Raw genomic sequence first — 24,758 nt, 5'->3', positions numbered from 1 at the left:
CTCCTGACGGAATTTTTCATACCGCCAGGAGGGTTAAGCTATATCAGTAACAGTTCCTTTTAAACACCGTTTCCCTTTTTAGTCTACCTAAAAAAAAAATATGTATCTATATAGCACTGACATCTTCTGCAGCACTTTTACAGAGTACATAGTCATGTCACTGACTGTCCTCAGAGGAGCTCCCAATCTATCCCTATCAGTCATAATCTAATGTCCTACCATATTATTATGTATTTATATAGCACTGACATCTGCTGCAGCACTTTACAGAGTACATAGTCATGTCACTAACTGTCCTCAGAGGAGCTCACAATCTAATTCTACCATAGTCATAGTCTAATGTCCTACCATATTATTATTGCAGTGGGATGGAAACAATGAACAGTTACTCCATCAGCAGCAAGATGATGTTGTAGGTCTTTGGTGCGGTCTGTGGGATGACTCTGACTGTTCTCACCATTCGTCGCTTCTGTCTATCCAAGATTTTTCTTGGTCTGCCACGTTGAGCCTTAACTTGAACTGACTGAGCCTGTGGTCTTCCATTTCCTCAATATGTTCCTAACTGTGGAAACAGACAGCTGAAATCTCTGAGACAGCTTTCTGTATCCTTCCCCTAAACCATGATGGTGAACAATCTTTGTCTTCAGGTCATTTGAGAGTTGTTTTGAGGCCCCCGTGCTGCTACTCTTTAGATAAAATTAAAGAAAGGGATAAAAACTTACAATTGACCCCCTTAAATACTCTTTTCTCATAATTGGATTCACCTGTGTATGTAGGTCAGGGGTCACTGAGCTTACCAAGCCAATTTGAGTTTCAATAACTAGTTCTAAAGATTTTGGAATCAATAAAATGACCCAATTTATGCACCTGCCTAATTTTATTTAAACAATGAATGCGCACTTTCTGTAAATCCAATAAACTTAATTTCCCTTCTCAAATATCACTGTGTGTGTCTCCTATATGATATATTTAACTGACATTTGTTATCGTAACAACCAGCGATGTATAGAGGAAAATCATGACGATTAACAAGGTTGCTCAAACTTTCGCATCCCACTGTATGTATTTATATAGGACTGACATCTTCTGTAGCATTTTACAGAGTACATAGTCATGTCACTGACTGTCCTCAGTATCAGATGAGAAGATCCGCACCGTCTAAAATCAAAAATTTATTTCAGCTCTTTAAAATACTGACAAAGACAAGACATAAAAGTCAGAGTATGCCGGGTCACCATGACACACGGCGTTTCGGATAAAGTGTCCTTCTTCAAGACAGTTCCGGTCCAGTGTGTGTCTTGAAGAAGGATACTTCACCTGAAACGCCGTGTGTCATGGTGACCTGCCATACTCTGACTTTTATGTCTTTGTCAGTATTTTAAAGAGCTGTAATACATTTTAAATTTTAGACGGTGCGGATCTTCTCATCTGATACATTGATTCCCTGTGACTAGTGTTGAGCCGAAATTTTCAAAAATTCGTGTTTCCTTAATTACGGACGCGAATTTTGCCGCTGCGACACAAATTTGTAATTTCGTACTTACAATACAATAATAATACAATAACATTTCTATAGCGCTTTTTTCCCATTTTGCCATACAAACCGTAATTTGGAATTCTGTAAAGTGAAATTTCGGTTTCGTAATTTCGAGTTTCGTCGCAAATTCGTGTTTAACGTGAAATTTAGTAATTTCATGTTTTCTATAGAAACAAAGTTATTTTAGTTACGAAAATGAACGTAATTTCGTTTCTAATAGTAATTATGCACATTTAGGTAATGACTAAACTCAGGAAAGTCACTCATTGATTGCAATTACTGATAATGCAAAGGCCCCTGCATGTGCTGTCGTCGCTTTAAATGTATCAGAAGGCTCTATCTGCAGCCACTTCTAAGACAGGTGCTCTTTGCCATGGTGCACTTAGCTGTTATGTTGAGACACTTGGTTTTGGGCCTTGCAATATCTGATAATGCAAAAGTCCCTGCAGGTGCTGTTGCTTTAAATCTATCAGAAGGCTTTACTTGCAGCCACTTCTAAGACAGGTGCTCTTTGTCAAGATGCACTTAGTGGTCATGCATGCTGAGACACTTGGTTTTGGGACTTGCGATATCTGATAATGCAAAGGTCCCTGCACGTGCTGTCGCTTTAAATGTATCAGGAGCCTCTGGACTGGAACACAATTTTGAGAAAGGTCGAATTTGCATGTTAAACACGAAATTCTGATTTGTGTTACGTAAACGTTCATAATTACCAAAAACATCTTAATTACGAAATTCCCCATAAACAGGAAATTTCGCGTAATTTCAATATCGGCCATAATCGTAATTTTGCAAATTACGCGAAATTTTGCGTAATCGTAATTGGGTCATTACGCTCTTCACTACCTGTGACTCCAAGGGTGATCACGGCACATCATTATCCATAGGTGCGGTTGCAACAGGACAGGATTATAATTACTGACTGTCCTCAGAGCAGGGCCAGGCCGAGGCAGAGGCGAGAGAGGCTCCAGCCTCAGATCGCAGTGTAGGAGGGGGCGCAGGGCGGGGGCGAGGCAGAGGCGAGAGAGGCTCCAGCCTCAGGGCGCAGTGTAGGAGGGGGCGCAGGGCAGGGGCGAGGCAGAGGCGAGAGAGGCTCCAGCCTCAGATCGCAGTGTAGGAGGGGGCGCAGGGCGGGGGCGAGGCAGAGACGAGAGATGCTGCAGCCTCAGATCGCAGTGTAGGAGGGAGTGCAGGGCAGGGGCGAGGCAGAGGCGAGTGAGTCTCCAGCCTCGGGGCGCAGTGTAGGAGGGGGCGCACAACTCACTCAGCTATCATTCCCCTATTGTGTTGGAAGCAGAGAGAAATAAGAAAAGTGGATTCATGGCAGTGACTGCAAGCCAGATAACTAGAGGTGTTGGTGGTGTTGGGGGCCCTGGGGTGCCTCTTAGTCTAATAGCAATCAGTGTGTGACGGCTGGGGTGGGAGGGATGGAGGGGTGCACTTTGGTGTCTCAGCCTTGGGTGCTGGAGGACCTTGTCCCAGCCCTGCTCCAGAGGAGCTCAAAATCTAATCCCTACCATAGTTATAGTCTAATGTCCTACCATTTTATTATTATGTACTGTATTTATATAGCACTGACATCTTCTGCAGCACTTTACAGAGTACATAGTCCTGTCACTGACTGTCCTCAGAGGAGCTCAAAATCTAATCCCTACCATAGTTATAGTCTAATGTCCTACCATTTTATTATTATGTACTGTATGTATATAGTACTGACATCTTCTGCAGCACTTTACAGAGTACAGTCATGTCACTGACTGTCCCCAGAGGAGCTCACAATCTAATCCTAACATAGTCACAGTCTGATGTCCTACCATATTATTATTATGTATTTCTATAGCACTGACACCTTCTGCAGTGATTAGCGATCAGTCCCATATATAGCATCTAGCGTGGAATGACTGAATCAGCGCTGTGAGAGATACAGATGCCATGGGTCAAAATGCAGCAGCCTCTACCTCCTCCTGCTCTGCTGATGAGAAAGGGGGGCAGCTCAGCAGGAGCCGGAGTGACCCAGAAAACGGATGCTCTGCATTGCTGCTCCCCGAGGGCACGGAATAGAGGTATTTAAAATTGCATTAGATGTTAAAGTAGCATTCCGGAGAGCTGCCTCCTGCCCTGTTACCATTTATATACGCTATTACCATCACTCATCGCTGACTGCACTTCAACATCTATATTTCATGAACGCTGGACTGCTAAAACAAACAAACAAAAAATGAAAGCGGACCTCAACTCAGAACTCCTCTCTGCGCTAAAAGATAAGCAACATCATAATTACCTTTAAAGAAGAACATTTCCTTGTTACAGCTGGTACAAATTCTGCAATAAATCCGCAGTGTGTTTACTTCCTGCTATCAGTGTTTATTCATTGTCAAACTTATCCTCACCCCGATCTACATTCTGAAAATCACAGGTGGCAATATCTTTAGTCATGTCAGGTGCAACTCTGCAAAATGTTTGTTTAATCAAAGTTCTGAAGCCAGTGCAAAATATACCTGGTTTTCCAGAATGCTCTAGGGGGGAGAATTCTGCATAACTAAGCAGCCTAGGCAAAGCATCACTAAGAAGGGGCGGTGCTACATACTAATGTACAGAATATATAGATATAGGAAGTGTTTCTGATAGTGAAATCAGAAAGATTACTGTAAAACTAGATATCCTGAACATTTTACGGCATTCTACTATATGTTACTACAGGGCCTCTTTAAAATGGTACTTGATAGGAAAGTGGTTGATATGTTATTAGACTCACAGTTCTGTTAAAACAGACATGAAGTTAAAACGGACCTGAACTCAGGACTTCCTCTCTGCTCTAAAACATAAGTAACAGCATAATAATCTTTAAAGAAAAAAACATTTCTTTGTTACAACTGCTACAAATCCTGCAATAAATCTGCAGTGTGTCTACTTCCTGCTTTCATGGAAGCAGACATAGGGTTAACAACCTGTGTTTATAAAATTAGCAGCTCTGCCATGGCAGAGGAGATTCCTGAGCTGACACAGGTGAGAGATCAATTTACAACTTGTGATTAGTCACAGATGAGGGGCAATTAGACAGGCTAAACTCTCTAAATACATACAGGGTGTATTTCTCTTTTTTTTCCTTCTGTCCTGTGCAAGAGTTCAGGTCCACTTTAAGAAAAACAGCTATGATGCAACGTACGTTAAATAAAAGTAATTTTAGAGGGGGTGCCTCTTTAATAATTAACTTTGTGCCGGTGCAGTAGGTAACTGCGATGAGTTTAGGGCACTGAATTCCCTGGTATTGAGCTGGGGGTAAAGGTCTGAATATTGCTGCAGAGACACATAGATGTTTACCTAGCTTCTGTCAAACAACACGCATGTTGAATACAGCTGTTCTGGGTGACAGGGGCGTTGCTCTTATGACTGGGTTAGTTTATATACTACTCTGACGGCTGTTCACACCTCTCACCCCCATATGTGGCTGCTTCCGGCTATATGTGACCGATAGGTTATACCAGAGATAAATATGCTAGTGCTGAGGACATCCGGAGAGCCAGAAAGACTAGAGGGAAAGTAAACATGTATGTGAATACTGTACCCCCAGTGGTGTGATATGGTTACTGCATTTCATTTGGGATCCGAGGTGAACTTTTACTCATTGCATAATTGTGTTCCTTTCATGTAGTTTATAGTGCATTCCTCAAGCCAAATACTTTTTGTTTTTGTTTTAATACTCTAATTCCCTATAAACTACGCCCACAGGTTTTCAGAGAGCCTTGGCAGTAGCAAGGGCTCATGGGAGCTCAGTCTGGGCAGGAGGAGGAGGAGGTGTTACTAGCCATTGATTTCAGAGGCAGAGGAGGGGAGGAGGGAGGATTAGGTTTTTTTCAGAGGCTTAGTGATCAAGATGCAGATAAGCCTGCCTCTGTGTAATGTTTGCAAACAACATGGCTGCTGTCATTGTATCACAGGAAGAAATAATCATTTTCTAACTATCTAAACTTTAGATAAGATATATAGACAAGTTACTTGTTATAGTTAGTTTTTCATCTCGGATCCGCTTTAATTATGGTGGCGGGGGAGATCTGTGGTGTTCAGAGCATCACAGGGGGGACTGCTGTATGGGGCCCGGCGAATAGTGTAACACATGGGCACCAGCTGCAATCAGTGTCTGTCGATGTCTGTCCTTCTGGCTGCCCTTTAATGTTGTGAGAGGTGCCGGGAGGCTCATCCAGGAGTTACCTTAGTCAGTTAGTGAATAAAGTAAACCTGAGATAAATGGGAAAAAAAGGATTTTTACCTGTGGCTCCTTCCAGCCCCCAGTAGCTCGTCAGCTCCCTTCGATAACCCTTCCTGTCTAATCCGTTGTGCTCCTGTGACGTCTGCACAATCCTGCTAGGTTGCAGGGCACTGCTCATGCATTGTTTCGGGCCATTGTTTGGGAGCGTTCTGGGCAAGAACAGTTAGAGTCTTAATGAACTGAACATACGCAGAATGTTCCCAGCCAAGGGAGAGTGTGACAAGCACATACACGGTCGTTAGTGTGTTCAGGCCTTCAAAGATTGTGATTTGCCATGTGGGGACAGTGGGGCCCAGTAGATTTGCCCAGTATGGGGCCCAAAAATATCTGATGGCGGCCCTGAGGTAAATTTGGGTGTCGGCGGCATACGGGTGATAGCTGAAGCCCAGGAAGGGGATAAGATCGCCAATGGAGGAGGTGTAAAGTGAGAACAGCGAGGGACCGAGAAGAGGAGGCCGCGGACAGGTAATGTGTAGTGCGCTGGGCACTGGGGGGGGGGGGTGGGGGCACATTATACATTGCAGGGAAAGCGTTTGGTCAGCGAGGCTGCAGATGCGGCGTAGCAAGGCCAATTCTTGATCGGTTTCCGCATGAAATTGATGGGGAATCGGCCTGAGGAGTATGGGCAGCCAACAGATCTCTCTCTAATCAGATTCAAGAGAAATCTGTCTCTTGGTCGAATCTGCCCATCATCGCTAGATGTATGGCCACCCTGAAGTGACATGGGGCTAATTCACAAAGCCTTTCTGTTGAATTATCACACCTCTCTTTTTAACTCATAATTTATCTCTCCGTATCCGTTTCTTTAATGAATTATCTCTCCTTACAGGTAAGGTGAAAAAGAAGTAAGCTTTGGGAATCAGCCCCATGATGAGATAAATATGAGAACAGATAGTACCAATTCTGCTTAGAACCTGCTTGCGTTCCCTTTTAATCTGCAGTGTGAAGTATGGCAATTCTTCTGATAACTATTAGAGGTCATTATTATCATGTATTTATACAGCACTGACATCTTCTGCAGCACTTTGCAGTGTTCTTATTCATATCTCTATCTTCAGAGGAGCTCACAATCTAACCCCTACCATTGTCATAGTTTAATATCCTACCATATTATTATTATGTATTTGTAAAGCCCTGGCATCTTCTGCAGCACTCTACAGAATACATACAGTATGTATTTATGTAGCATTGACATCTTCTGAAGCACTTTATAGAATACATAGTCATGTCCAGGGGCGTAACAATAGACTGTGCAAGGGATGCAGCCTCAGAGGGGCCCAGAAGCAGCAGGGAGCCTCGTGGGAGGAGAAGTTTTCCCTGACAACTAAGAGCACAGAGAGAAAAAACTTTCTGCTCTCTGCACAATTGGTCTTATGACTCTGCTCAGCCACTAATAAGGAATAATACAAAGGGCTCGATTCACTAAAGGGTGCTAAATGTTAGCACGGCAGTGAAAAGCCACTTTGCACGTGCTAACTACTTAGCACCCTAGTTTGCACGTGCAAAGCTTTTAGGCGTGATAACTGAATTATCACGCTTCTATGAATCAAGCCCAAAGTGTAGACAGTTCTTATTCAGTGTGAAAAAGGCTCTTGTTTACAACGCCCAACCCCTCTACCCCTCCCCAAGTGCTGTGTACTGTAGTGATGCTGGAGAAGTCTGCAGAGCCAGTTCTGCTCCATCAGAGGAGGACAGAGTGAGTGTAATAAGCTGAAGCTGGGAGCACACTCGTCTGTCGGTTTTCTGTATGCGTTTTCTGCACACCATGGGATTGATTCACTAAACCGTGATTACTCATAGCGTTTTCACGTGAATTTTCGCGGTTGCGCACGGAAACCGCATGCGAAAACACTAGCGCAGCTGTGTGATGAGTTATCACAGTTTAGTGAATGAAGCCCCATGTGTGTCTGTATGTGTGAAAACATGCACGTTTTATCACAGAAGCTAATGATATTGATAGAGAAAATGCATGCAGTGCTTCACTGCTGTCTGTGTTTATCTGCATGGGGAAACACATTCAAGTGGGCATTAGCCAGTTGAATAACATTGGTTCTCAGTTTACCCGTGCAGAAAGCTAGGGGGCGGGGCATACAACGTTTTGCAGGGGGGGGGGGGTCCAGAGATTTCTAGTTACACCCCTGGTCATGTCACTGTCCTCAGAGGAGCTTACAATTGAATACCTACCATATTTTTATGTATTTAGTGCTGACCCACCTCACATACTGTATGTGTGGACAGTGATGACATCTTGATCACCTCCAGATCCCCTATTGTATGTTTATAATGTATAGTGAATACTTTTGTTTTTATTTTACCCAGGTGTAAGATGAACAGTCAGGTTGTGGAGGAGTCGGTCATCCACCATGAATGGAACCCGACCACCATGTGCTCCATGTTCAGCGAAGACAGTAACAGCAGCTGCAGCTCCTTAGGAACCTCCATCCTCAGCTTGAAGGCCAGCGAGAGTGAGGACAATGACCTGGACGGCGAGGAAAAGATCTGTGCAGTGTGTGGTGATAAGGCCAATGGATACCACTTCCATGTCCTGACCTGCGAGGGCTGCAAAGGCTTCTTCAGGTAGGTATTATCATTACTGCATATGTCAGCCACTGTGTAGCTTAGCAAATATTCTGGGAACATTAGACTGGCAATCTGTTGGTAACCATAGAGGCTGGGCTAAGGGGTGCACACTTATGTTCTTTTTAACAAAGACTTTACAGGTTACACCCATCATCTGCAACCTGAAGAAGAAGGAGGAGTTCTGAGAGAAATCTATCTGCAACCTGAAGAAGTGGGAGGAGTTATGAGGGAATCTTTCTGCAGGTTACACCTGGACTTCAACTATTCTATACATTTTTATGAGCAATAACACCAAAGACGGTGTTGGTGGCATGCAGGACTCTTCTCGCTTTAGAATCTGAATTTTTTTATCTGCCAAGTACGACAATTGTCGTGCCAGGAATTGGTTGTGGTACACATGGCATAGGCATTGTTACATGGACAGACACAGGCGTTGACGCTCACAAGGATACTTAAAGATACACATTGTGATAGGCATAGCAGCACACATTGGGGGAATGGGGGACATCCATTTAGAGTCCTAGCATCTAGGGATTGGGGCAGTACTATCCAAGGGTGACTAAGAGTTCCTGAGTGAGCGGCAAAAGACTAGGGGCTAGAGGCAAGAGTGCCTCAGGCATACAGACCAAGCGGGGGGGAGTTCAGATGGAGGACAGCTTGAGGGAAGAATGTGCTCCTGCGCTTGAACGATGGTTCTGTTCCGTCCACTGATGGAGGGAGCTCGAAGAACTAACTGCCCAGTTGGGATATATCACACGTTATGAAAAGTTATCACACGTTATCAAAGTTAACACGCCTTATCAGAGTAGCATAGCGAGCGCTACGAACCCGCAGGGGCTCAGGGCAGGACGAGTGGAGCTCTCGTCATTGCCAATTAGCAGGCATAATTTCGTAGCGCTCGCTATGCTAATCTGATAAGGCGTGTTAACTTTGATAACGTGTGATATCTTTGATAAGGTGTGATATTTGTCTGATCACGGTTTAGTGAATCAAACCCTATGTGCTGCGCTGTCAGTTTTGACGCAACGCACATTGTGCACGATGCATGTGGCTACGTGAAAGTCCATAGACTTTCGTGTTACCATTCACACTACAGGTGTGCGTTCCCATGCGTCACGATGTAACGCATCTGGGGACACTTTATCGCACGACGCACACGTTACCAGATGAGTGCAGCTGCCGACATGCTTAGCGCACCACGACGTGCATTCCGTGCGTTGACCGTGCGATGGCAACGCATGCACGAAATAGTGTTCGTGCATGCATTGTGTAGTGTGAATGAGCCCATAGACTTCTCTAATAGTGCAGAACTCCTCTCACTTCTTCAGATGGTCTTCTTTCAATGTTCTGTTCAATGTTCAATGTTCTGAATCCCTTCCCCTACTTCAGGTTGCAGATAGACTTCTCAAAGTGTAGATAACTACTTTTCTCTTCTTCAGGATTAAGTTAGACTTTTCTTAGAGTGTAAAATCCCTCCTTCTTCTTCACTATGAAGAAGACTCCTCTCACTCTGTGTTCAGAATCACATTCCACTTCTTCGTTGCAAACAACTCTCAGTGTGCACAACTCTTCTCTCTTCTTCAAGTTGCAGATAGACTTCTCTCAGTGTGCATAACTCTCCCTCCTCTTCAGGTCACAGATAGACTTCTTTCAGCGTGTAGGACCCCCTTCCTCTTCTTCAGGTTGCAGATAGACTTCTCTCAGCATGTAGGACCCCCTTCCTCTTCTTCAGGTTGCAGATAGACTTCTCTCAGCGTGTAGGACCCCCTCCCTCTTCTTCAGCTTACAGATAGACTTCTCTCAGCATGTAGGACCCCCTTCCTCTTCTTCAGGTTACAGATAGACTTCTCTCAGCATGTAGGACCCCCTTCCTTTTCTTCAGGTTACAGATAGACTTCTCTCAGCATGTAGGACCCCCTTCCTTTTCTTCAGGTTGCAGATAGACTTCTCTCAGCATGTAGGACCCCCTTCCTCTTCTTCAGGTTGCAGGTAGACTTCTCTCAGCGTGTAGGACCCCCTCCCTCTTCTTCAGCTTACAGATAGACTTCTCTCAGTGTGTAGGACCCCCTCCCTCTTCTTCAGGTTACAGATAGACTTCTCTCAGCATGTAGGACCCCCTTCCTCTTCTTCAGGTTGCAGGTAGACTTCTCTCAGCATGTAGGACCCCCTTCCTCTTCTTCAGGTTGCAGGTAGACTTCTCTCAGTGTGTAGGACCCCCTCCCTCTTCTTCAGGTTACAGATAGACTTCTCTCAGCATGTAGGACCCCCTCCCTCTTCTTCAGGTTGCAGGTAGACTTCTCTCAGTGTGTAGGACCCCCTCCCTCTTCTTCAGGTTGCAGGTAGACTTCTCTCAGCATGTAGGACCCCCTCCCTCTTCTTCAGGTTGTAGGTAGACTTCTCTCAGCATGTAGGACCCCCTTCCTCTTCTTCAGGTTGCAGGTAGATCTCTCTCAGCGTGCAGGACCCCCTCCCTCTTCCACAGGTTGCAGATAGACTTCTCTCAGCATGTAGGACCTTCTTCCTCTTCTTCAGGTTGCAGATAGACTTCTCTCAGCATGTAGGACCTTCTTCCTCTTCTTCAGGTTGCAGATAGACTTCTCTCAGCATGTAGGACCTTCTTCCTCTTCTTCAGGTTACAGATAGACTTCTCTCAGCATGCAGGACCCCCTCCCTCTTCTTCAGGTTACAGATAGACTTCTCTCAGCATGCAGGACCCCTCCCCCTTCCTCAGGTTACAGATAGACTTCTCTCAGCATTCAGGACCCCTCCCCCTTCCTCAGGTTACAGATAGACTTCTCTCAGCATTCAGGACCCCTCCCCCTTCCTCAGGTTGCAGATAGACTTCTCTCAGCATGTAGGACCCCTCCCCCTTCCTCAGGTTACAGATAGACTTCTCTCTCAGCATACAGAAGCAGAACCCCTCCCTCTTTCCTCAGGTTGCAGAGCCCCCTGACTTTTTCCCAGTATTACAAAGTACTTCTCTCTCAATTTTACTGCAACCTCTCCCTCTTCTTAGCATAGGACACAAATCATGACACATCGCTACTAAAAAGAACAAATCCACCATTTTTAAGCCCTTGCTCATTTTCTCATTTACGGTAACACATTTCTGGCAGAGCAGTGATATCACTGAGGATCAAAGGAAGGAGCCGATTTGTCAGCAAACTCAAAATGACTGTGAAAAAAGGAATAACAGCTTGTAAGTTAACCAAGACTGATGAGTACGCTGAACTGCGCACAAGAGTCCTGCAGGCAATCCTGAAACTGCAAACTAAGGCTGCCTCTTACCATCCATTATAATCTAAATATGAACTTCAGTAAGACCTTAAATATCAATAGCTCTGTCTGTGGAGAATACAGGAAATGAGCATAATTTTGTCTTCCCCACTGGTTGTGTCCGTCACTGATACACACATGACCTACGGCAGCACTGCAGCTAATGGCAAAACCACCATTTCCTAACATGACTTACTTTAAGTAAAAAAAAAAAATCTAATTAAAGTGGTCTGGAATTTCATATTAACTGAAGAAAAAAAAATCATCCAATAAGAAATTACATATTTAGCTTACCTATCCTGTTGTTTTTAGTGTTCACTGTCAGATTTAGGAGAAATGTGAAATTAAAAAAAGAATAGAATATTTCTGCTGGTTTCCATCTTTACTGTTTTTCTGTGATGACAAAAAAGATCATCACCTAGACCAGTGTTTCTCAACATTTTATTGGTTTGTACCCCTTTTAAAACCCTGAACTCACCAAGTACCCCCTAGCATAGTAACCATTATCACAAGTACCCCTTGACAAATATATATTTAATCATAGTACATGGTAATTGATACCAAACAATTTCCAAGCCTTTACTATTGATTTTAATTAGCTAAAATACTATTTCTGTGTTGTTTATATAAGATTTATCATTTTTTAAAACTCTAAATTTGTTATTCTTGGTGAAGTATATCAAGCCCGAGTACCCCCTGGAACCATCAAAGTACCCCCTAGGGTACGCGTACCACACGTTGAGAAACTAGGACCTAGACAACAAGTTTACATCACTGTGTAATCTCTTCAAAGGGAGGGCAGGGATTAAATTACCTTCTGGTCATAGTGTCCTTATCTTATCCAAAACAGGAAGATTTCTGTTATTTGCGTGCTGAAATAAGCTTGTTACTGTAGCTTAAAAATGAAATAAAATAAAGGGACCCATTTTAGAAAAAAGGGGGTTTACATATATTTTTGTGGCACTAAAGTTTTTGGCAATTTTTGTATTTTTGGATGTTACAATCCCTTTTAAGTCAAATGTTAAAATTTAACTGGTTGCCGACCGTGTCACGCCGATGGGCGTGGCCACGGCGGCAGCCCCAGTACTGCCTAACACCGATTGGCATAAAGTCCTCGGGCAGGGATTTGCAGAAGATCGCACACATGCTGATGCGCGTGCATCTCCGCTTGGTACAGCACTACCATCTACGGCAGCGCTGTACTGGGGGACAGCCGTGTGACACGGCTGTCCTCCTGGGGGAGTGATCCGCTGTCATAAGCTGAAGCCTATGACAGCCGATCGTGCTAATTGGCTGGCGGGGGGAGGGAGGGTTATAAAAATAAATGAAAAATAACAAAATGTATTAGTTAAATACACAAATATTTGGTAAAAAATAAATAAACATTGGGGGAGCAATCACAGCCCACCAACAGATAGCTCTGCAGTTTGGTAATGGACCAATCGAATTCAAGCTACAGAAATTTGCATAGACGATTTGCATAATTCTGCATGCACTAGGAAACATTTGCATCCAGCTTCTAGCTTTGTCCTACAGGAGGTCACCTGTGTTGAAGACTATAATAATCTCTAGTTATCGTAATTTTTAAGGATTCTTCTTCCTTCTCATCTCTCAGGCGGTCGATGAGCAAAGGGTTAACGTTCAGCTGTCCCTTTACGCGAACTTGTCCGGTCACCAAAGCCAAGCGGAGGCGGTGTCAAGCCTGCAGACTACAGAAGTGCCTGGACGTGGGGATGAGGAAGGACAGTAAGTCCCCTACAGATGATGTAATCAGTGTGTTCCATAGATCTAGGATGCCAAAGACCCTGACAGTTTACTTTGATGCCAAGTGAATCGGGTGTGAGGAAGACCCAGAGTTACTATCAGAACTCTCTTTTCCTAGAGGGTGTTTTAGATTTCAGAGCATTGGCAGGTCGGGGTCGGGGTAGGGTCAGGGAAAGTTAAGCCTGGTGCACATCTTTAATTTTGGTTAGCCAATGATTGGCCAATTTTACCGGAGCATGAAATTTGGGTGCCCGCGGCTAATGGACAATTGGGGCGTCCGATAGGTGCAAATACAAATATTTTCAAAGCAGAAAATTGGTTGCATGATCATTATAGTTTTGAAAATGTTGTTATAGTTGAAATTTTTTATCATTTTAAAAATGAGAACAATAGTTTTTAACATTTTTAATCTTAAGTATTTCTAAATTATTCATTAGTGAAAGTTATCATTTTAAAAATGTATTGTTTTCAATATTATAAGGTTAGAAAGGGGGGTGTCGGGGTAAGGCTTTAGGAAGGGGGGTTTTAGGGTTAGGCGTCAAGAAGGGGGGTTTTTAGTCAGGAAGGGGGTCTTAGGGTTAGGTGTCAAGAAGGGGGGTTTTAGAGTTAGTCGTCAGGAAGGGGGGGTAATAGAGTTAGGTGTCAGGAAGGGGGGGTTTTAGATTTAGTCGTCAGGAAGGGGGGTTTTAGATTTAGTCGTCAGGAAGGGGGGTTTTAGGGTAAGGCGACAAGAAGGGGGGTTTTAGAGTTAGGCGTCAGGAAGGGGGGTTTTAGGGTTACACGTCAGGAAGGGGGGTTTTAGGGTTACACGTCAGGAAGGGGGGTTTCGGCATCAGGAAGGAGGGTTTTAGGGTTAGGCGTCAGGAAGGGAGGGTTCTGTGTGAGAGTAGTTAGGTTAAGTTGTAGCAAAATATCATTAATACATACCAATATTTTATTATGATAGTTTACACCAGTGGTGCCCAACCTTTTTTGGCCCGAGGGCCGAACATTAAATCAAGAAAAATCTCGAGGGCCGGAACACATGCATACAAATTTTCGATGTAAAACTTTAAACGTTTTTCTAGTAACAGTTAACATGGTGTTGGAAATGGAAAGAAAACGACAATATAAGAATTGTTGTACTCACCATTTGATGCACATTTTCTTAATGAGAAGTTTGCGGCTGTTTTTCAGAAACCAATTTCTGGATTTTTGGCTCCAAATTTGTAACATTTATTCTTAATACAGAATGAAGATGATCTGTGATGCGAGAACGTGAGCCAGTTTCTGTGTGGGGCTGCCCGCTCTGTGTGGGGCTGAGAGGGCTGTCTGCTCTGTGTGGGGCTGAGGGGGCTGTCAGCTCTGTGTGGGGCTGAGGGGGATGTCTGCTCTGTGTGGGGCTGAGGAGGCTGCCCTGTCTGTGTGGGGCTGAGGGGGCTGTCTGCTCTGTGTGGGGCTGACAGCGCTGTGTGGGGCTGAGGGGGCTGTCAGCTCTGTGTGGGGCTGAGGGGGCTGCCCTGTCTGTGTGGGGCTGAGGAGGCTGCCCTGTCTGTGTGGGGCTGAGGGGGCTGTCAGCTCTGTGTGGGGCTGAGGGGGCTGTCTGCTCTGTGTGGGGCTGAGGGGGCTGTCAGCTCTGTGTGGGGCTGAGGAGGCTGCCCTGTCTGTGTGGGGCTGAGGGGGCTGTCTGCTCTGTGTGGGGCTGAGGGGGCTGTCTGCTCTGTGTGGGGCTGAGGGGGCTGTCAGCTCTGTGTGGGGCTGAGGGGGATGTCAGCTCTGTGTGGGGCTGAGGGGGTTGTCAGTTCTGTGTGGGGCTGAGGGGGCTGTCAGCTCTGTGTGGGGCTGAGGGGGCTGTCAGCTCTGTGTGGGGCTGAGGGGGCTGTCTGCTCTGTGTGGGGCTGACAGCGCTGTGTGGGGCTGAGGGGGCTGTCAGCTCTGTGTGGGGCTGAGGGGGCTGCCCTGTCTGTGTGGGGCTGAGGAGGCTGCCCTGTCTGTGTGGGGCTGAGGGGGCTGTCTGCTCTGTGTGGGGCTGAGGGGGCTGTCTGCTCTGTGTGGGGCTGAGGGGGCTGTCAGCTCTGTGTGGGGCTGAGGGGGCTGTCAGCTCTGTGTGGGGCTGAGGGGGCTGTCAGTTCTGTGTGGGGCTGAGGGGGCTGTCAGCTCTGTGTGGGGCTGAGGGGGCTGTCAGCTCTGTGTGGGGCTGAGGGGGATGTCAGCTCTGTGTGGGGCTGAGGGGGCTGTCAGTTCTGTGTGGGGCTGAGGGGGCTGTCAGCTCTGTGTGGGGCTGAGGGGGCTGTCAGCTCTGTGTGGGGCTGAGGGGGCTGTCAGTTCTGTGTGGGGCTGAGGAGGCTGCCCTGTCTGTGTGGGGCTGAGGAGGCTGCCCTGTCTGTGTGGGGCTGAGAGGGCTGCCCTGTCTGTGTGGGGCTGAGTGGGCTGCCCTGTCTGTGTGGGGCTGAGGAGGCTGCCCTGTCTGTGTGGGGCTGAGGAGGCTGCCCTGTCTCTGTGGGGCTGAGGAGGCTGCCCTGTCTGTGTGGGGCTGAGGAGGCTGCCCTGTCTGTGTGGGGCTGAGGAGGCTGCCCTGTCTGTGTGGGGCTGAGGAGGCTGCCCTGTCTGTGTGGGGCTGAGGAGGCTGCCCTGTCTGTGTGGGGCTGAGGAGGCTGCCCTGTCTGTGTGGGGCTGAGGAGGCTGCCCTGTCTGTGTGGGGCTGAGGAGGCTGCCCTGTCTGTGTGGGGCTGAGGAGGCTGCCCTGTCTGTGTGGGGCTGAGGAGGCTGCCCTGTCTGTGTGGGGCTGAGGAGGCTGCCCTGTCTGTGTGGGGCTGAGGAGACTGCCCTGTCTGTGTGGGGCTGAGGAGGCTGCCCTGTCTGTGTGGGGCTGAGGAGGCTGCCCTGTCTGTGTGGGGCTGAGGAGGCTGCCCTGTCTGTGTGGGGCTGAGTGGGCTGCCCTGTCTGTGTGGGGCTGAGTGGGCTGCCCTGTCTGTGTGGGGCTGAGTGGGCTGCCCTGTCTGTCTGTGTGGGGCTGAGGAGGCTGCCCTGTCTGTGTGGGGCTGAGGAGGCTGCCCTGTCTGTGTGGGGCTGAGTGGGCTGCCCTGTCTGTGTGGGGCTGAGTGGGCTGCCCTGTCTGTGTGGGGCTGAGTGGGCTGCCCTGTCTGTGTGGGGCTGAGGAGGCTGCCCTGTCTGTGTGGGGCTGAGGAGGCTGCCCTGTCTGTGTGGGGCTGAGTGGGCTGCCCTGTCTGTGTGGGGCTGAGTGGGCTGCCCTGTCTGTGTGGGGCTGAGTGGGCTGCCCTGTCTGTGTGGGGCTGAGGAGGCTGCCCTGTCTGTGTGGGGCTGAGGAGGCTGCCCTGTCTGTGTGGGGCTGAGGAGGCTGCCCTGTCTGTGTGGGGCTGAGGAGGCTGCCCTGTCTGTGTGGGGCTGAGGAGGCTGCCCTGTCTGTGTGGGGCTGAGTGGGCTGCCCTGTCTGTGTGGGGCTGAGTGGGCTGCCCGCTCTGTGTGGGGCTGAGGAGGCTGCCCTGTCTGTGTGGGGCCGAGGGGGCTGCCCTGTCTGTGTGGGGCTGAGGGGGCTGCCCTGTCTGTGTGGGGCTGAGGGGGCTGCCCTGTCTGTGTGGGGCTGAGGGGGCTGCCCTGTCTGTGTGGGGCTGAGGAGGCTGCCCTGTCTGTGTGGGGCTGAGTGGGCTGCCCTGTCTGTGTGGGGCTGAGGGGGCTGCCCTGTCTGTGTGGGGCTGAGTGGGCTGCCCTGTCTGTGTGGGGCTGAGGAGGCTGCCCTGTCTGTGTGGGGCTGAGTGGGCTGCCCTGTCTGTGTGGGGCTGAGTGGGCTGCCCTGTCTGTGTGGGGCTGAGTGGGCTGCCCTGTCTGTGTGGGGCTGAGGAGGCTGCCCTGTCTGTGTGGGGCTGAGTGGGCTGCCCGCTTTGTGTGGGGCTGAGGAGGCTGCCCGAGGAGGAGAGGATCGGGTGGTATTGCGTAGTAAAGTATCGGCGTAGTCCTGCGCATACTTGAGAATGTGCTGGTATTCAGCCCCGGGTAGCGCTGGGATAGTCAGAAAGCCTCGCTCATTGGTTAGTGCAGGAACCTTCCTCCAATAGGAATCAGCCTAATTCCTATTGGAGGAAGGTTCCTGCACTAACCAATGAGCGAGGCTTTCTAACTATCCCAGCGCTACCCGGGGCTGAATACCAGCGTGTATGCGCGGGACTACGCCGATACTTTACTACGCAATACCACCCAATCCTCTACCCCTTCGCGGGCAGCCTCCTCAGTCTCCCCCAGCCTCCCCCTCCGCAGGACACCGCCGCGCGGGCCACAGAAACTGGCCTCGCGGGCCACAAATGGCTCGCGGGCCGTAGGTTGGGCACAGCTGGTTTACACTATTGACACTTCTAAAACGAACAATATCAGTAGATATTAACGATTATGTTATTAACGAAAATGGGCACCCACGTTTCCCCATGCCCCTATTTCATGCACGCAGTTTTACCATCTGCATATAGTATGAGAGTCAACAGATTGTGAATATTATGAGCAGATTGTGTAGGTAAGGTCTCAGACTACACAGAAGTGGTAAAAACGGCCAATCATTCACTAATCAAAATTGAAGGTGTGTACCAGGCTTCAGTATTAGGCCTCATTCCCACTGCGCCCAGGTGGGTCCAGGCACGATGTGGCGGTATGGACAACATACGATTTAGCATACAATATCCCTGCATGTTGTCCAGGGCCACACACTACGTAGCTAATAGAGGAACGTTCACAGAATCCAAAAACAAGCGACATGCAGGCGTGAGCTTTCTTTCTGGACGCGTACAGCCTTTAAAAAAAAAGCTTGAGATGGAAACAGCTCAATGATTTTCAATGGGCTGACAGCTTAATGCGTTTTTCTCACATGCGTAGCGTGCACAGAATTTGGACATAATGGAAATGAGCCCTTAGGCTTTAGGGCACTTTTAGGCTGGCCAAAGACATATTGATTTCTCTGGGTGATACCAACACTGTGCTCAATAATAGGCAGTTCATAGATTGAAACAGGGAATAAAGTGGACCTGAACTCTTGCACAGGACAGAAGGAAAACATAGAGAAACGCACCCTGTATGTATTTAGAGAGTTTAGCCTGTCTAATCCCACCTCACCTGTGACTAATCACAAGTGTAATTTGATCTCTCAGCTGTGTCAGCTGGTGGCCTCAGCTGAGCAGCTAACTTGTAAACACAGGATGTTAACCCTATGTCTGCTTCCATGAAAGGAGGAAGTTGACACATTGCAGATTTATTGCAGGATTTCGATCAGCTGTAAGGCCCTGTTCACAGTGGTCAGTTGCATTTCAGAATAATTCTGTATGTCAACTCACTGCCCATACAATTCTATGGGCCTGATCACAGTGCTGCATTGCAACTGATTGTGTTATTCTAACTCGCTGCATGCAGGCTTTGTATTAAAGGGTACCTGAGACGAAAGGAAATAAAAGTTTTATATATACCTGGGGCTTCCTCCAGCCCCCTCCACAGTGATTGCTCCCACATGTTCTTCCTCCGCTGCCTCCTTCTCCCGTTACTAGCCCTGTAAGACTGGCCAGTCGGGGGGTATTGCGCATGCGCGGCTTGGCCGTGTATGCGCGCCCCACTGCACTCCCGTGGCCAGGAGCGCTCTGTGCCTGTGCAGTACTACTGAGCAGGCGCAGAAAGCTGACAGCCACGAGAGTGAGGCGGGGGTGGGTGTGCAGCCGTACTGCGCATGCGCCGATTGGCCCAGATTTGCCAAACTTACGGGGCTTGTAATGGGAGGAGGAGACGGAGAAAGACGGCATGGGAGCGATCATTGCGGAGGGGGCTGGAGGAAGCTCCAGGTATGTTTAAAACTTTTATAGTTGTTTGTCTCTGGTACACTTTAAGGGCTTGATTCACTAACCGGCGCTAAGTGTTAGCGGCGGTGTGAAAAGCCCTTTTTGGCTGCTAGTGTGCGCAAACCTACTTTGCGTGCTGCCCCGTGCACTGCGCGCGCAGCGTGGGTGCGCCGATATTAGTGCATGGTGCGACGGTAACATTGCACCCGCTGGCCCTTAAAAGTCGCAACCGATGCGACGAAAATGACGCATCGGGTGCCCCCGAAGTGGCGCATCATAGCACTGCTTAACGGGCACCCGATGCGTCATTTTCGTTGCATCGGGTGCGCCTTTTAAGGGCCAGCAATGCGCACTATTATCCGCACTGCGCACACAGTGAGCGGGATTATTTCAACTGTGTGGGCGCAAACCACCTAACGCCGTGGTTTGCGCACACTAACACTTCGGGCACACGAACCGGCTTAGCGCCAGTTAGTGAATCAAGCTCTGATACTCTTAAAGGAATCATGAGCGAAAAAATAAAAAAATCAGCTTTACTCACCTGGGGCTTTCTCCAGTAGTTCTGCGCCTGCACAGTACGCCGCGGATAACGTGGCCATGATTGACAGCGGCGCTTCACGCGGGCGCAGTAAGGACGACCTCGAGGTCGGCCTCTGAACAGGGCAGGGAGCCTGGGACGGCGGCAGAGAGCGGAGCGGTAAGCGTGGGAAAGTTGGCTTCAAGGGGCTGGAGAAAGCCCCAGGTGAGTAAAGCTGATTTTTTCTTTTTTCGCTTATGATTCCTTTAAGGTGCCCATACATTAATCGACTTGGCGGCCAATCAACCATCCATGAACAATGTTACCATCTCCTTGTAGCATGAGGGCCAGCAGATATTCAATACTGCAAGCAAGTTGTGTAGGCAAACTCTCATACTACGTGGAGGTGGTAAAATTGATCAGTGATTGGCCAATCAAAATTGAACGTGTGTACCAGGGTTAACTGTAGACAGAACTTGAAAGGTAATATGTATCTGCATTTCATTTTAAAAGGCAGTCCGTATAGTAATGACATATTACCCTCAGTTAAAGTTTAGATCCAACGTGTTCCTATATGGATTTATATCAGAGAATGCCACCGACTCACCATAGATTTTTTTTTTTTTTACTATGACTGTTTCTATAATGTATATTATGTAACGTGTTTCGTTGCCTTACCCCCCCCCCCCCCCTCCCCCTTTCTGACAGTACAGAATATACATAAAAGGCTTCGGAGCGATTCCTGGCGGTAAATTCCATTACTCTGCACTTTGGACATCTAAGATGGAACCATTAATGCATAAGCGCTTTTTAATGGACTACAAATTCCGCCCCCTTGCCCCAAAGCAATTACTAAGAGCAGAGCCAAGGTCTGAAGCATGGCAGAACATTAAACTCCAGCAGGGAATTGATTTCAGAGGCCCCTGTGTCTCCTCTGTCAATCCCAGAAGCCTTTGCTGTCAGCTATGCCTCCATCTTGTCATGGCAGCATCAAACAGACACTCCAGACAGGCAAAATCAATCAGTCCCCCGCTAATGCAATCCAGGCAACAGCGAGACTATGTTCAAGCATTCTCAGCTTACCTTACAGAGTCAATCCCCACAAAAGTGATATTCCATTGTTTGGAGGATGCTGGAAAGTTAAATCAGCTATTAATGATGTCTAGTAATGATGTCTGTCAGAGACACCAGCGGTGGAATCTCTACCCTCTCGCCCTTCCAAGGTTCAGATCCTGGCTAGGACATTATCTGCATGGAGTTTGTGTATTCTCCGCATATGTATGTGGGGTTTCTCTGAGCACTCTTCAGTGCCCTCCTACAGCCCCCCAAAAATACTGATAATTAGATACCCTCAAAAATTGGCCTTAGACTAAGATTATGGTAGGGATTAGATTGTGAGCCCCTGAGGACAGTCAGTGACATGACTATGTACTCTGTACAGTGCTGCAGAAGGTGTCACTACTATATAAATACATAATAATAATATGGTAGGACATTAGACTATGACTATGGTAGGATTAGATTGTGAGCTCCTCTGAGGACAGTAAGTGAAATTACTATGTGCTCTGTAATGTGCTGCAGAAGATGTCAGTGCTATATAAATACATAATAATAATATGGTGGGACATTAGGCTATGACTATGGTAGGATTAGATTGTGAGCTCCTCTGAGGACAGTCAGTGACATGACTATGTACTCTGTAATGTGCTGCAGAAGATGTCAGTGCTATATAAATACATAATAATAATATGGTGGGACATTAGGCTATGACTATGGTAGGATTAGAGTGTTAGCTCCTCTGTGGACAGTCAGTGACATGACTATGTACTTTGTAAAGTGCTGCAGAAGATGTCAGTGCTATATAAATGCATAATAATAATATGGGAGGACATTAGACTATGACTATGGTAGGATTAGATTGTGAGCTCCTCTGAGGACAGTCAGTGACATGACTATGTACTCTGTAATGTGCTGCAGAAGATGTCAGTACTATATAAATACATAATAATAATAATATGGTAGGACATTAGACTATGACTATGGTGGGATTAGATTGTGAGCTCCTCTGAGGACAGTCAGTGACATGACTATGTACTCTGTAATGTGCTGCAGGAGATGTCAGTGCTATATAAATACATAATAATAATAATATGGTAGGACATTAGACTATGACTATGGTGGGATTAGATTGTGAGCTCCTCTGAGGCAGTCAGTGACATGACTATGTACTCTGTAATGTGCTGCAGGAGATGTCAGTGCTATATAAATACATAATAATAATATGGTAAGACATTAGACTATGCCTATGGTAGGGATTAGATTGTGAGCTCCTCTGAGGACAGTCAGTGACATGACTATGTACTCTGTAATGTGCTGCAGAAGATGTCACTGCTATATAAATAAATAATAATAATATCATAGGGCATTAGACTAGGACTATGGTAGGGTTAGATTGTGAGCTCCTCTGAGGACAGTCAGTGACTTGACTATATGCCTGTATAAATGCTATGGAAGATGTCAGTGCTATGTAGATACATAATAATAATTTGGAAGGAGTTTACACTATGACTATGGTAGGAATTAAATTGTGAGCTCCTCTGAGGACAGTCAGTGACATGACTATGTACTCTGTAATGTGCTGCAGAAGATGTCACTGCTATATAAATAAATAATAATAATAATAATATGGTAGGACATTAGACTATGACTATGGTAGGATTAGATTGTGAGCTCCTCTGAGGACAGTCAGTGACATGACTATGTACTCGGTAATGTGCTGCAGAAGATGCCAGAGCTATATAAATACATAATATTAATATGGTAGGACATTAGACTATGACAGTGATGGCTAACCTTGGCACTCCAGCTGTGACAAAACTACAAATTCCATCATGCCTCTGCCTCCCCGAGTTTTGCTTAGAGCTGTCAGAGTATTGCAATGCCTCATGGGACTTGTAGTTCCACCGCAGCTGGAGTGCCAAGGTTAGTCATCACTGGACTATGACTATGGTAGGGATTAGATTGTGAGCTCCTCTGAGGACAGTCAGTGACATGACTATGTGCTCTGTAAAGTGCTGCAGAAGATGTCAGTGCTATATAAATACATAATAATAATATGATAGGACATTAGACCATGACTATGGTAGGATTAGAGTGTGAGCTCCTCTGAGGACTGTCGGAGACATGACTATGCACTCTGTAAAGTATTGAAGAAGATGTCTACAGTATAAATACATAATAATAATATATCACACTACAGTCGTTGTACCATCCTTTTAATCTTTGGCAAAATATATTAAATAGATTCTGTATATAATTTCAGAAAAAAAATGTAAATTAGGCTTTACAGATGAACTAAAAGCGAATGATCTAAAAATAGTCGATGTTCTCCTTTGAAATATTATTCTGCTTTTTTTTGTTTAGGCTTTAATTGAGGCATTACTGCATGTTCTGAACGGGTCTATAAATAGGCTAAGCTCCGGTCTGTTTTGCCACCACGCTTTATGCCTGTAATTCTTTTGATGTGATTTCAATAAACATCAGTAGCGTCCAGCAATGACAGTCCATGGGAGGATGCGCGGCTCTGCACGGGCCGGCAGGGACCCCGAGGGAGGTGATGGGAGGAGGGCGAGCGGGAGAGATGAAGGAAACTGTGGCAGAAGTCCACGGGGAACGCAGCAACACGAAAATGTTAACACGTTTAGCTCTGCCCAAGGCTACCACTGTTATTTAATATTCCAGTTTCATCTTCAATATGTTAAATATTAAAACGGGGTTGAATCCAGGACACGTCGAGACCTTTAGTTCAAGATCTAATTAACACGTTTGCATAATTGCAGAGGGGCTAGAATCTGAGCCGGGACAAAGGAGGGAAACATGGGGTGTGGCCTCCATTCAAAAAGGCTTGGCTTTATGAGGGGTGTGGTTAAAAGTAGTAGACTGGGCTTCTACCCTAGGTTTATACTTGAGTCAAACTATTTTTCTGGTATCTGAAGGGGAAACGAAGTACCCGAGTTTATACTCGAGATCGGTTTACATTCAAGTATATACAGTACATGCAGGGCTGCTTTAAGGGGTTTAGGGGCCCTGGGGCAAACTGAAGCAACTACCACTAGAGACTGAAGCCTTCAGAGAGACTACCACATTGTCAGAGAGACTGAGGTCTTCAGACAGACTATCATGTTGTCAGAGAGATTACCATGTTGTCAGAAAGACTGAAGTCTTCAGAGAGACTATCATGTGATCAGAGAGACTGAGGTCTTTAGAGAGACTATCATGTGGTCAGAGAGACTGAAGCCTTCAGAGAGACTATTATGTGGTCAGAGAGACAGAGGTCTTCAGAGAGACTATCATGTGGTCAGAGAGACTGAAGTCTTCAGAGAGACTATAATGTGGTCAGAGAGATGGAGGTCTTTAGAGAGACTACCATGTGGTCAGAGGGACTGAAGCCTTCAGAGAGACTATCATGTGGTCAGATAGATTTGAGGTCTTCAGAGAGACTATCATATAGTCAGAGAGACTGAAGTCTTCAGAAAGACTACCACATTGTCAGAGAGACTACCACATTGTCAGAGAAACTGAAGTCTTCAGAGAGACTACTACATTGTCAGAGAGACTGAAGTCTTCAGAAAGACTACTACATTGTCAGAGAGGCTGAAGTCTTTAGAGATACTACCACATTGTCAGAGAGGTCTTCAGAGTGATTACCACATTGTCAGAGAGGTCTTCAGAGTGATTACCACATTGTCAAAGAGACTGAGGTCTTCAGAGAGACTATCACGTTGTCAGAGAGACTGAGGTCTTCAGAGAGACTACCATGTTGTCAGAGAAACTGAACCCTTTAGAGAGACTACCACGTTATTATCAGAGAGATTGAAGTCTTCAGAGAGACTGCAGTATTATCACTGAGACTGATTGCCATGTGAATAAGGATTTGTCCACTTTACAAATTCTGCAGTAATAAAGCTGCCAGCGTCCGTGGATGAGAGGACTACAATATGCTGATCACATCAC

At 46.7% G+C, this 24,758-nt stretch overlaps 1 protein-coding gene across 4 annotated transcripts in view; it reads left to right on the top strand.

Annotated features, from left to right (window-relative positions):
- LOC137532059 (nuclear receptor subfamily 1 group I member 3-like) overlaps positions 1–24,758 on the top strand; it is an 87,972-nt gene that overhangs the window by 36,444 nt on the left and 26,770 nt on the right. For all 4 annotated transcript variants that reach the window (XM_068252184.1, XM_068252185.1, XM_068252183.1 and 1 more), the window contains exons 2-3: positions 8,124–8,381; positions 13,276–13,406. In XM_068252184.1, coding sequence (XP_068108285.1) covers positions 8,131–8,381; positions 13,276–13,406 — 382 coding nt within the window. In that variant the 5' untranslated portion in view covers positions 8,124–8,130. The remainder of the gene's footprint in view (positions 1–8,123; positions 8,382–13,275; positions 13,407–24,758) is intronic.

Source organism: Hyperolius riggenbachi, chromosome 9 (assembly GCF_040937935.1).
Source record: "Hyperolius riggenbachi isolate aHypRig1 chromosome 9, aHypRig1.pri, whole genome shotgun sequence".
NCBI lineage: Eukaryota > Metazoa > Chordata > Amphibia > Anura > Hyperoliidae > Hyperolius > Hyperolius riggenbachi.
This window is presented reverse-complemented; position numbering and strand designations above follow the sequence as displayed.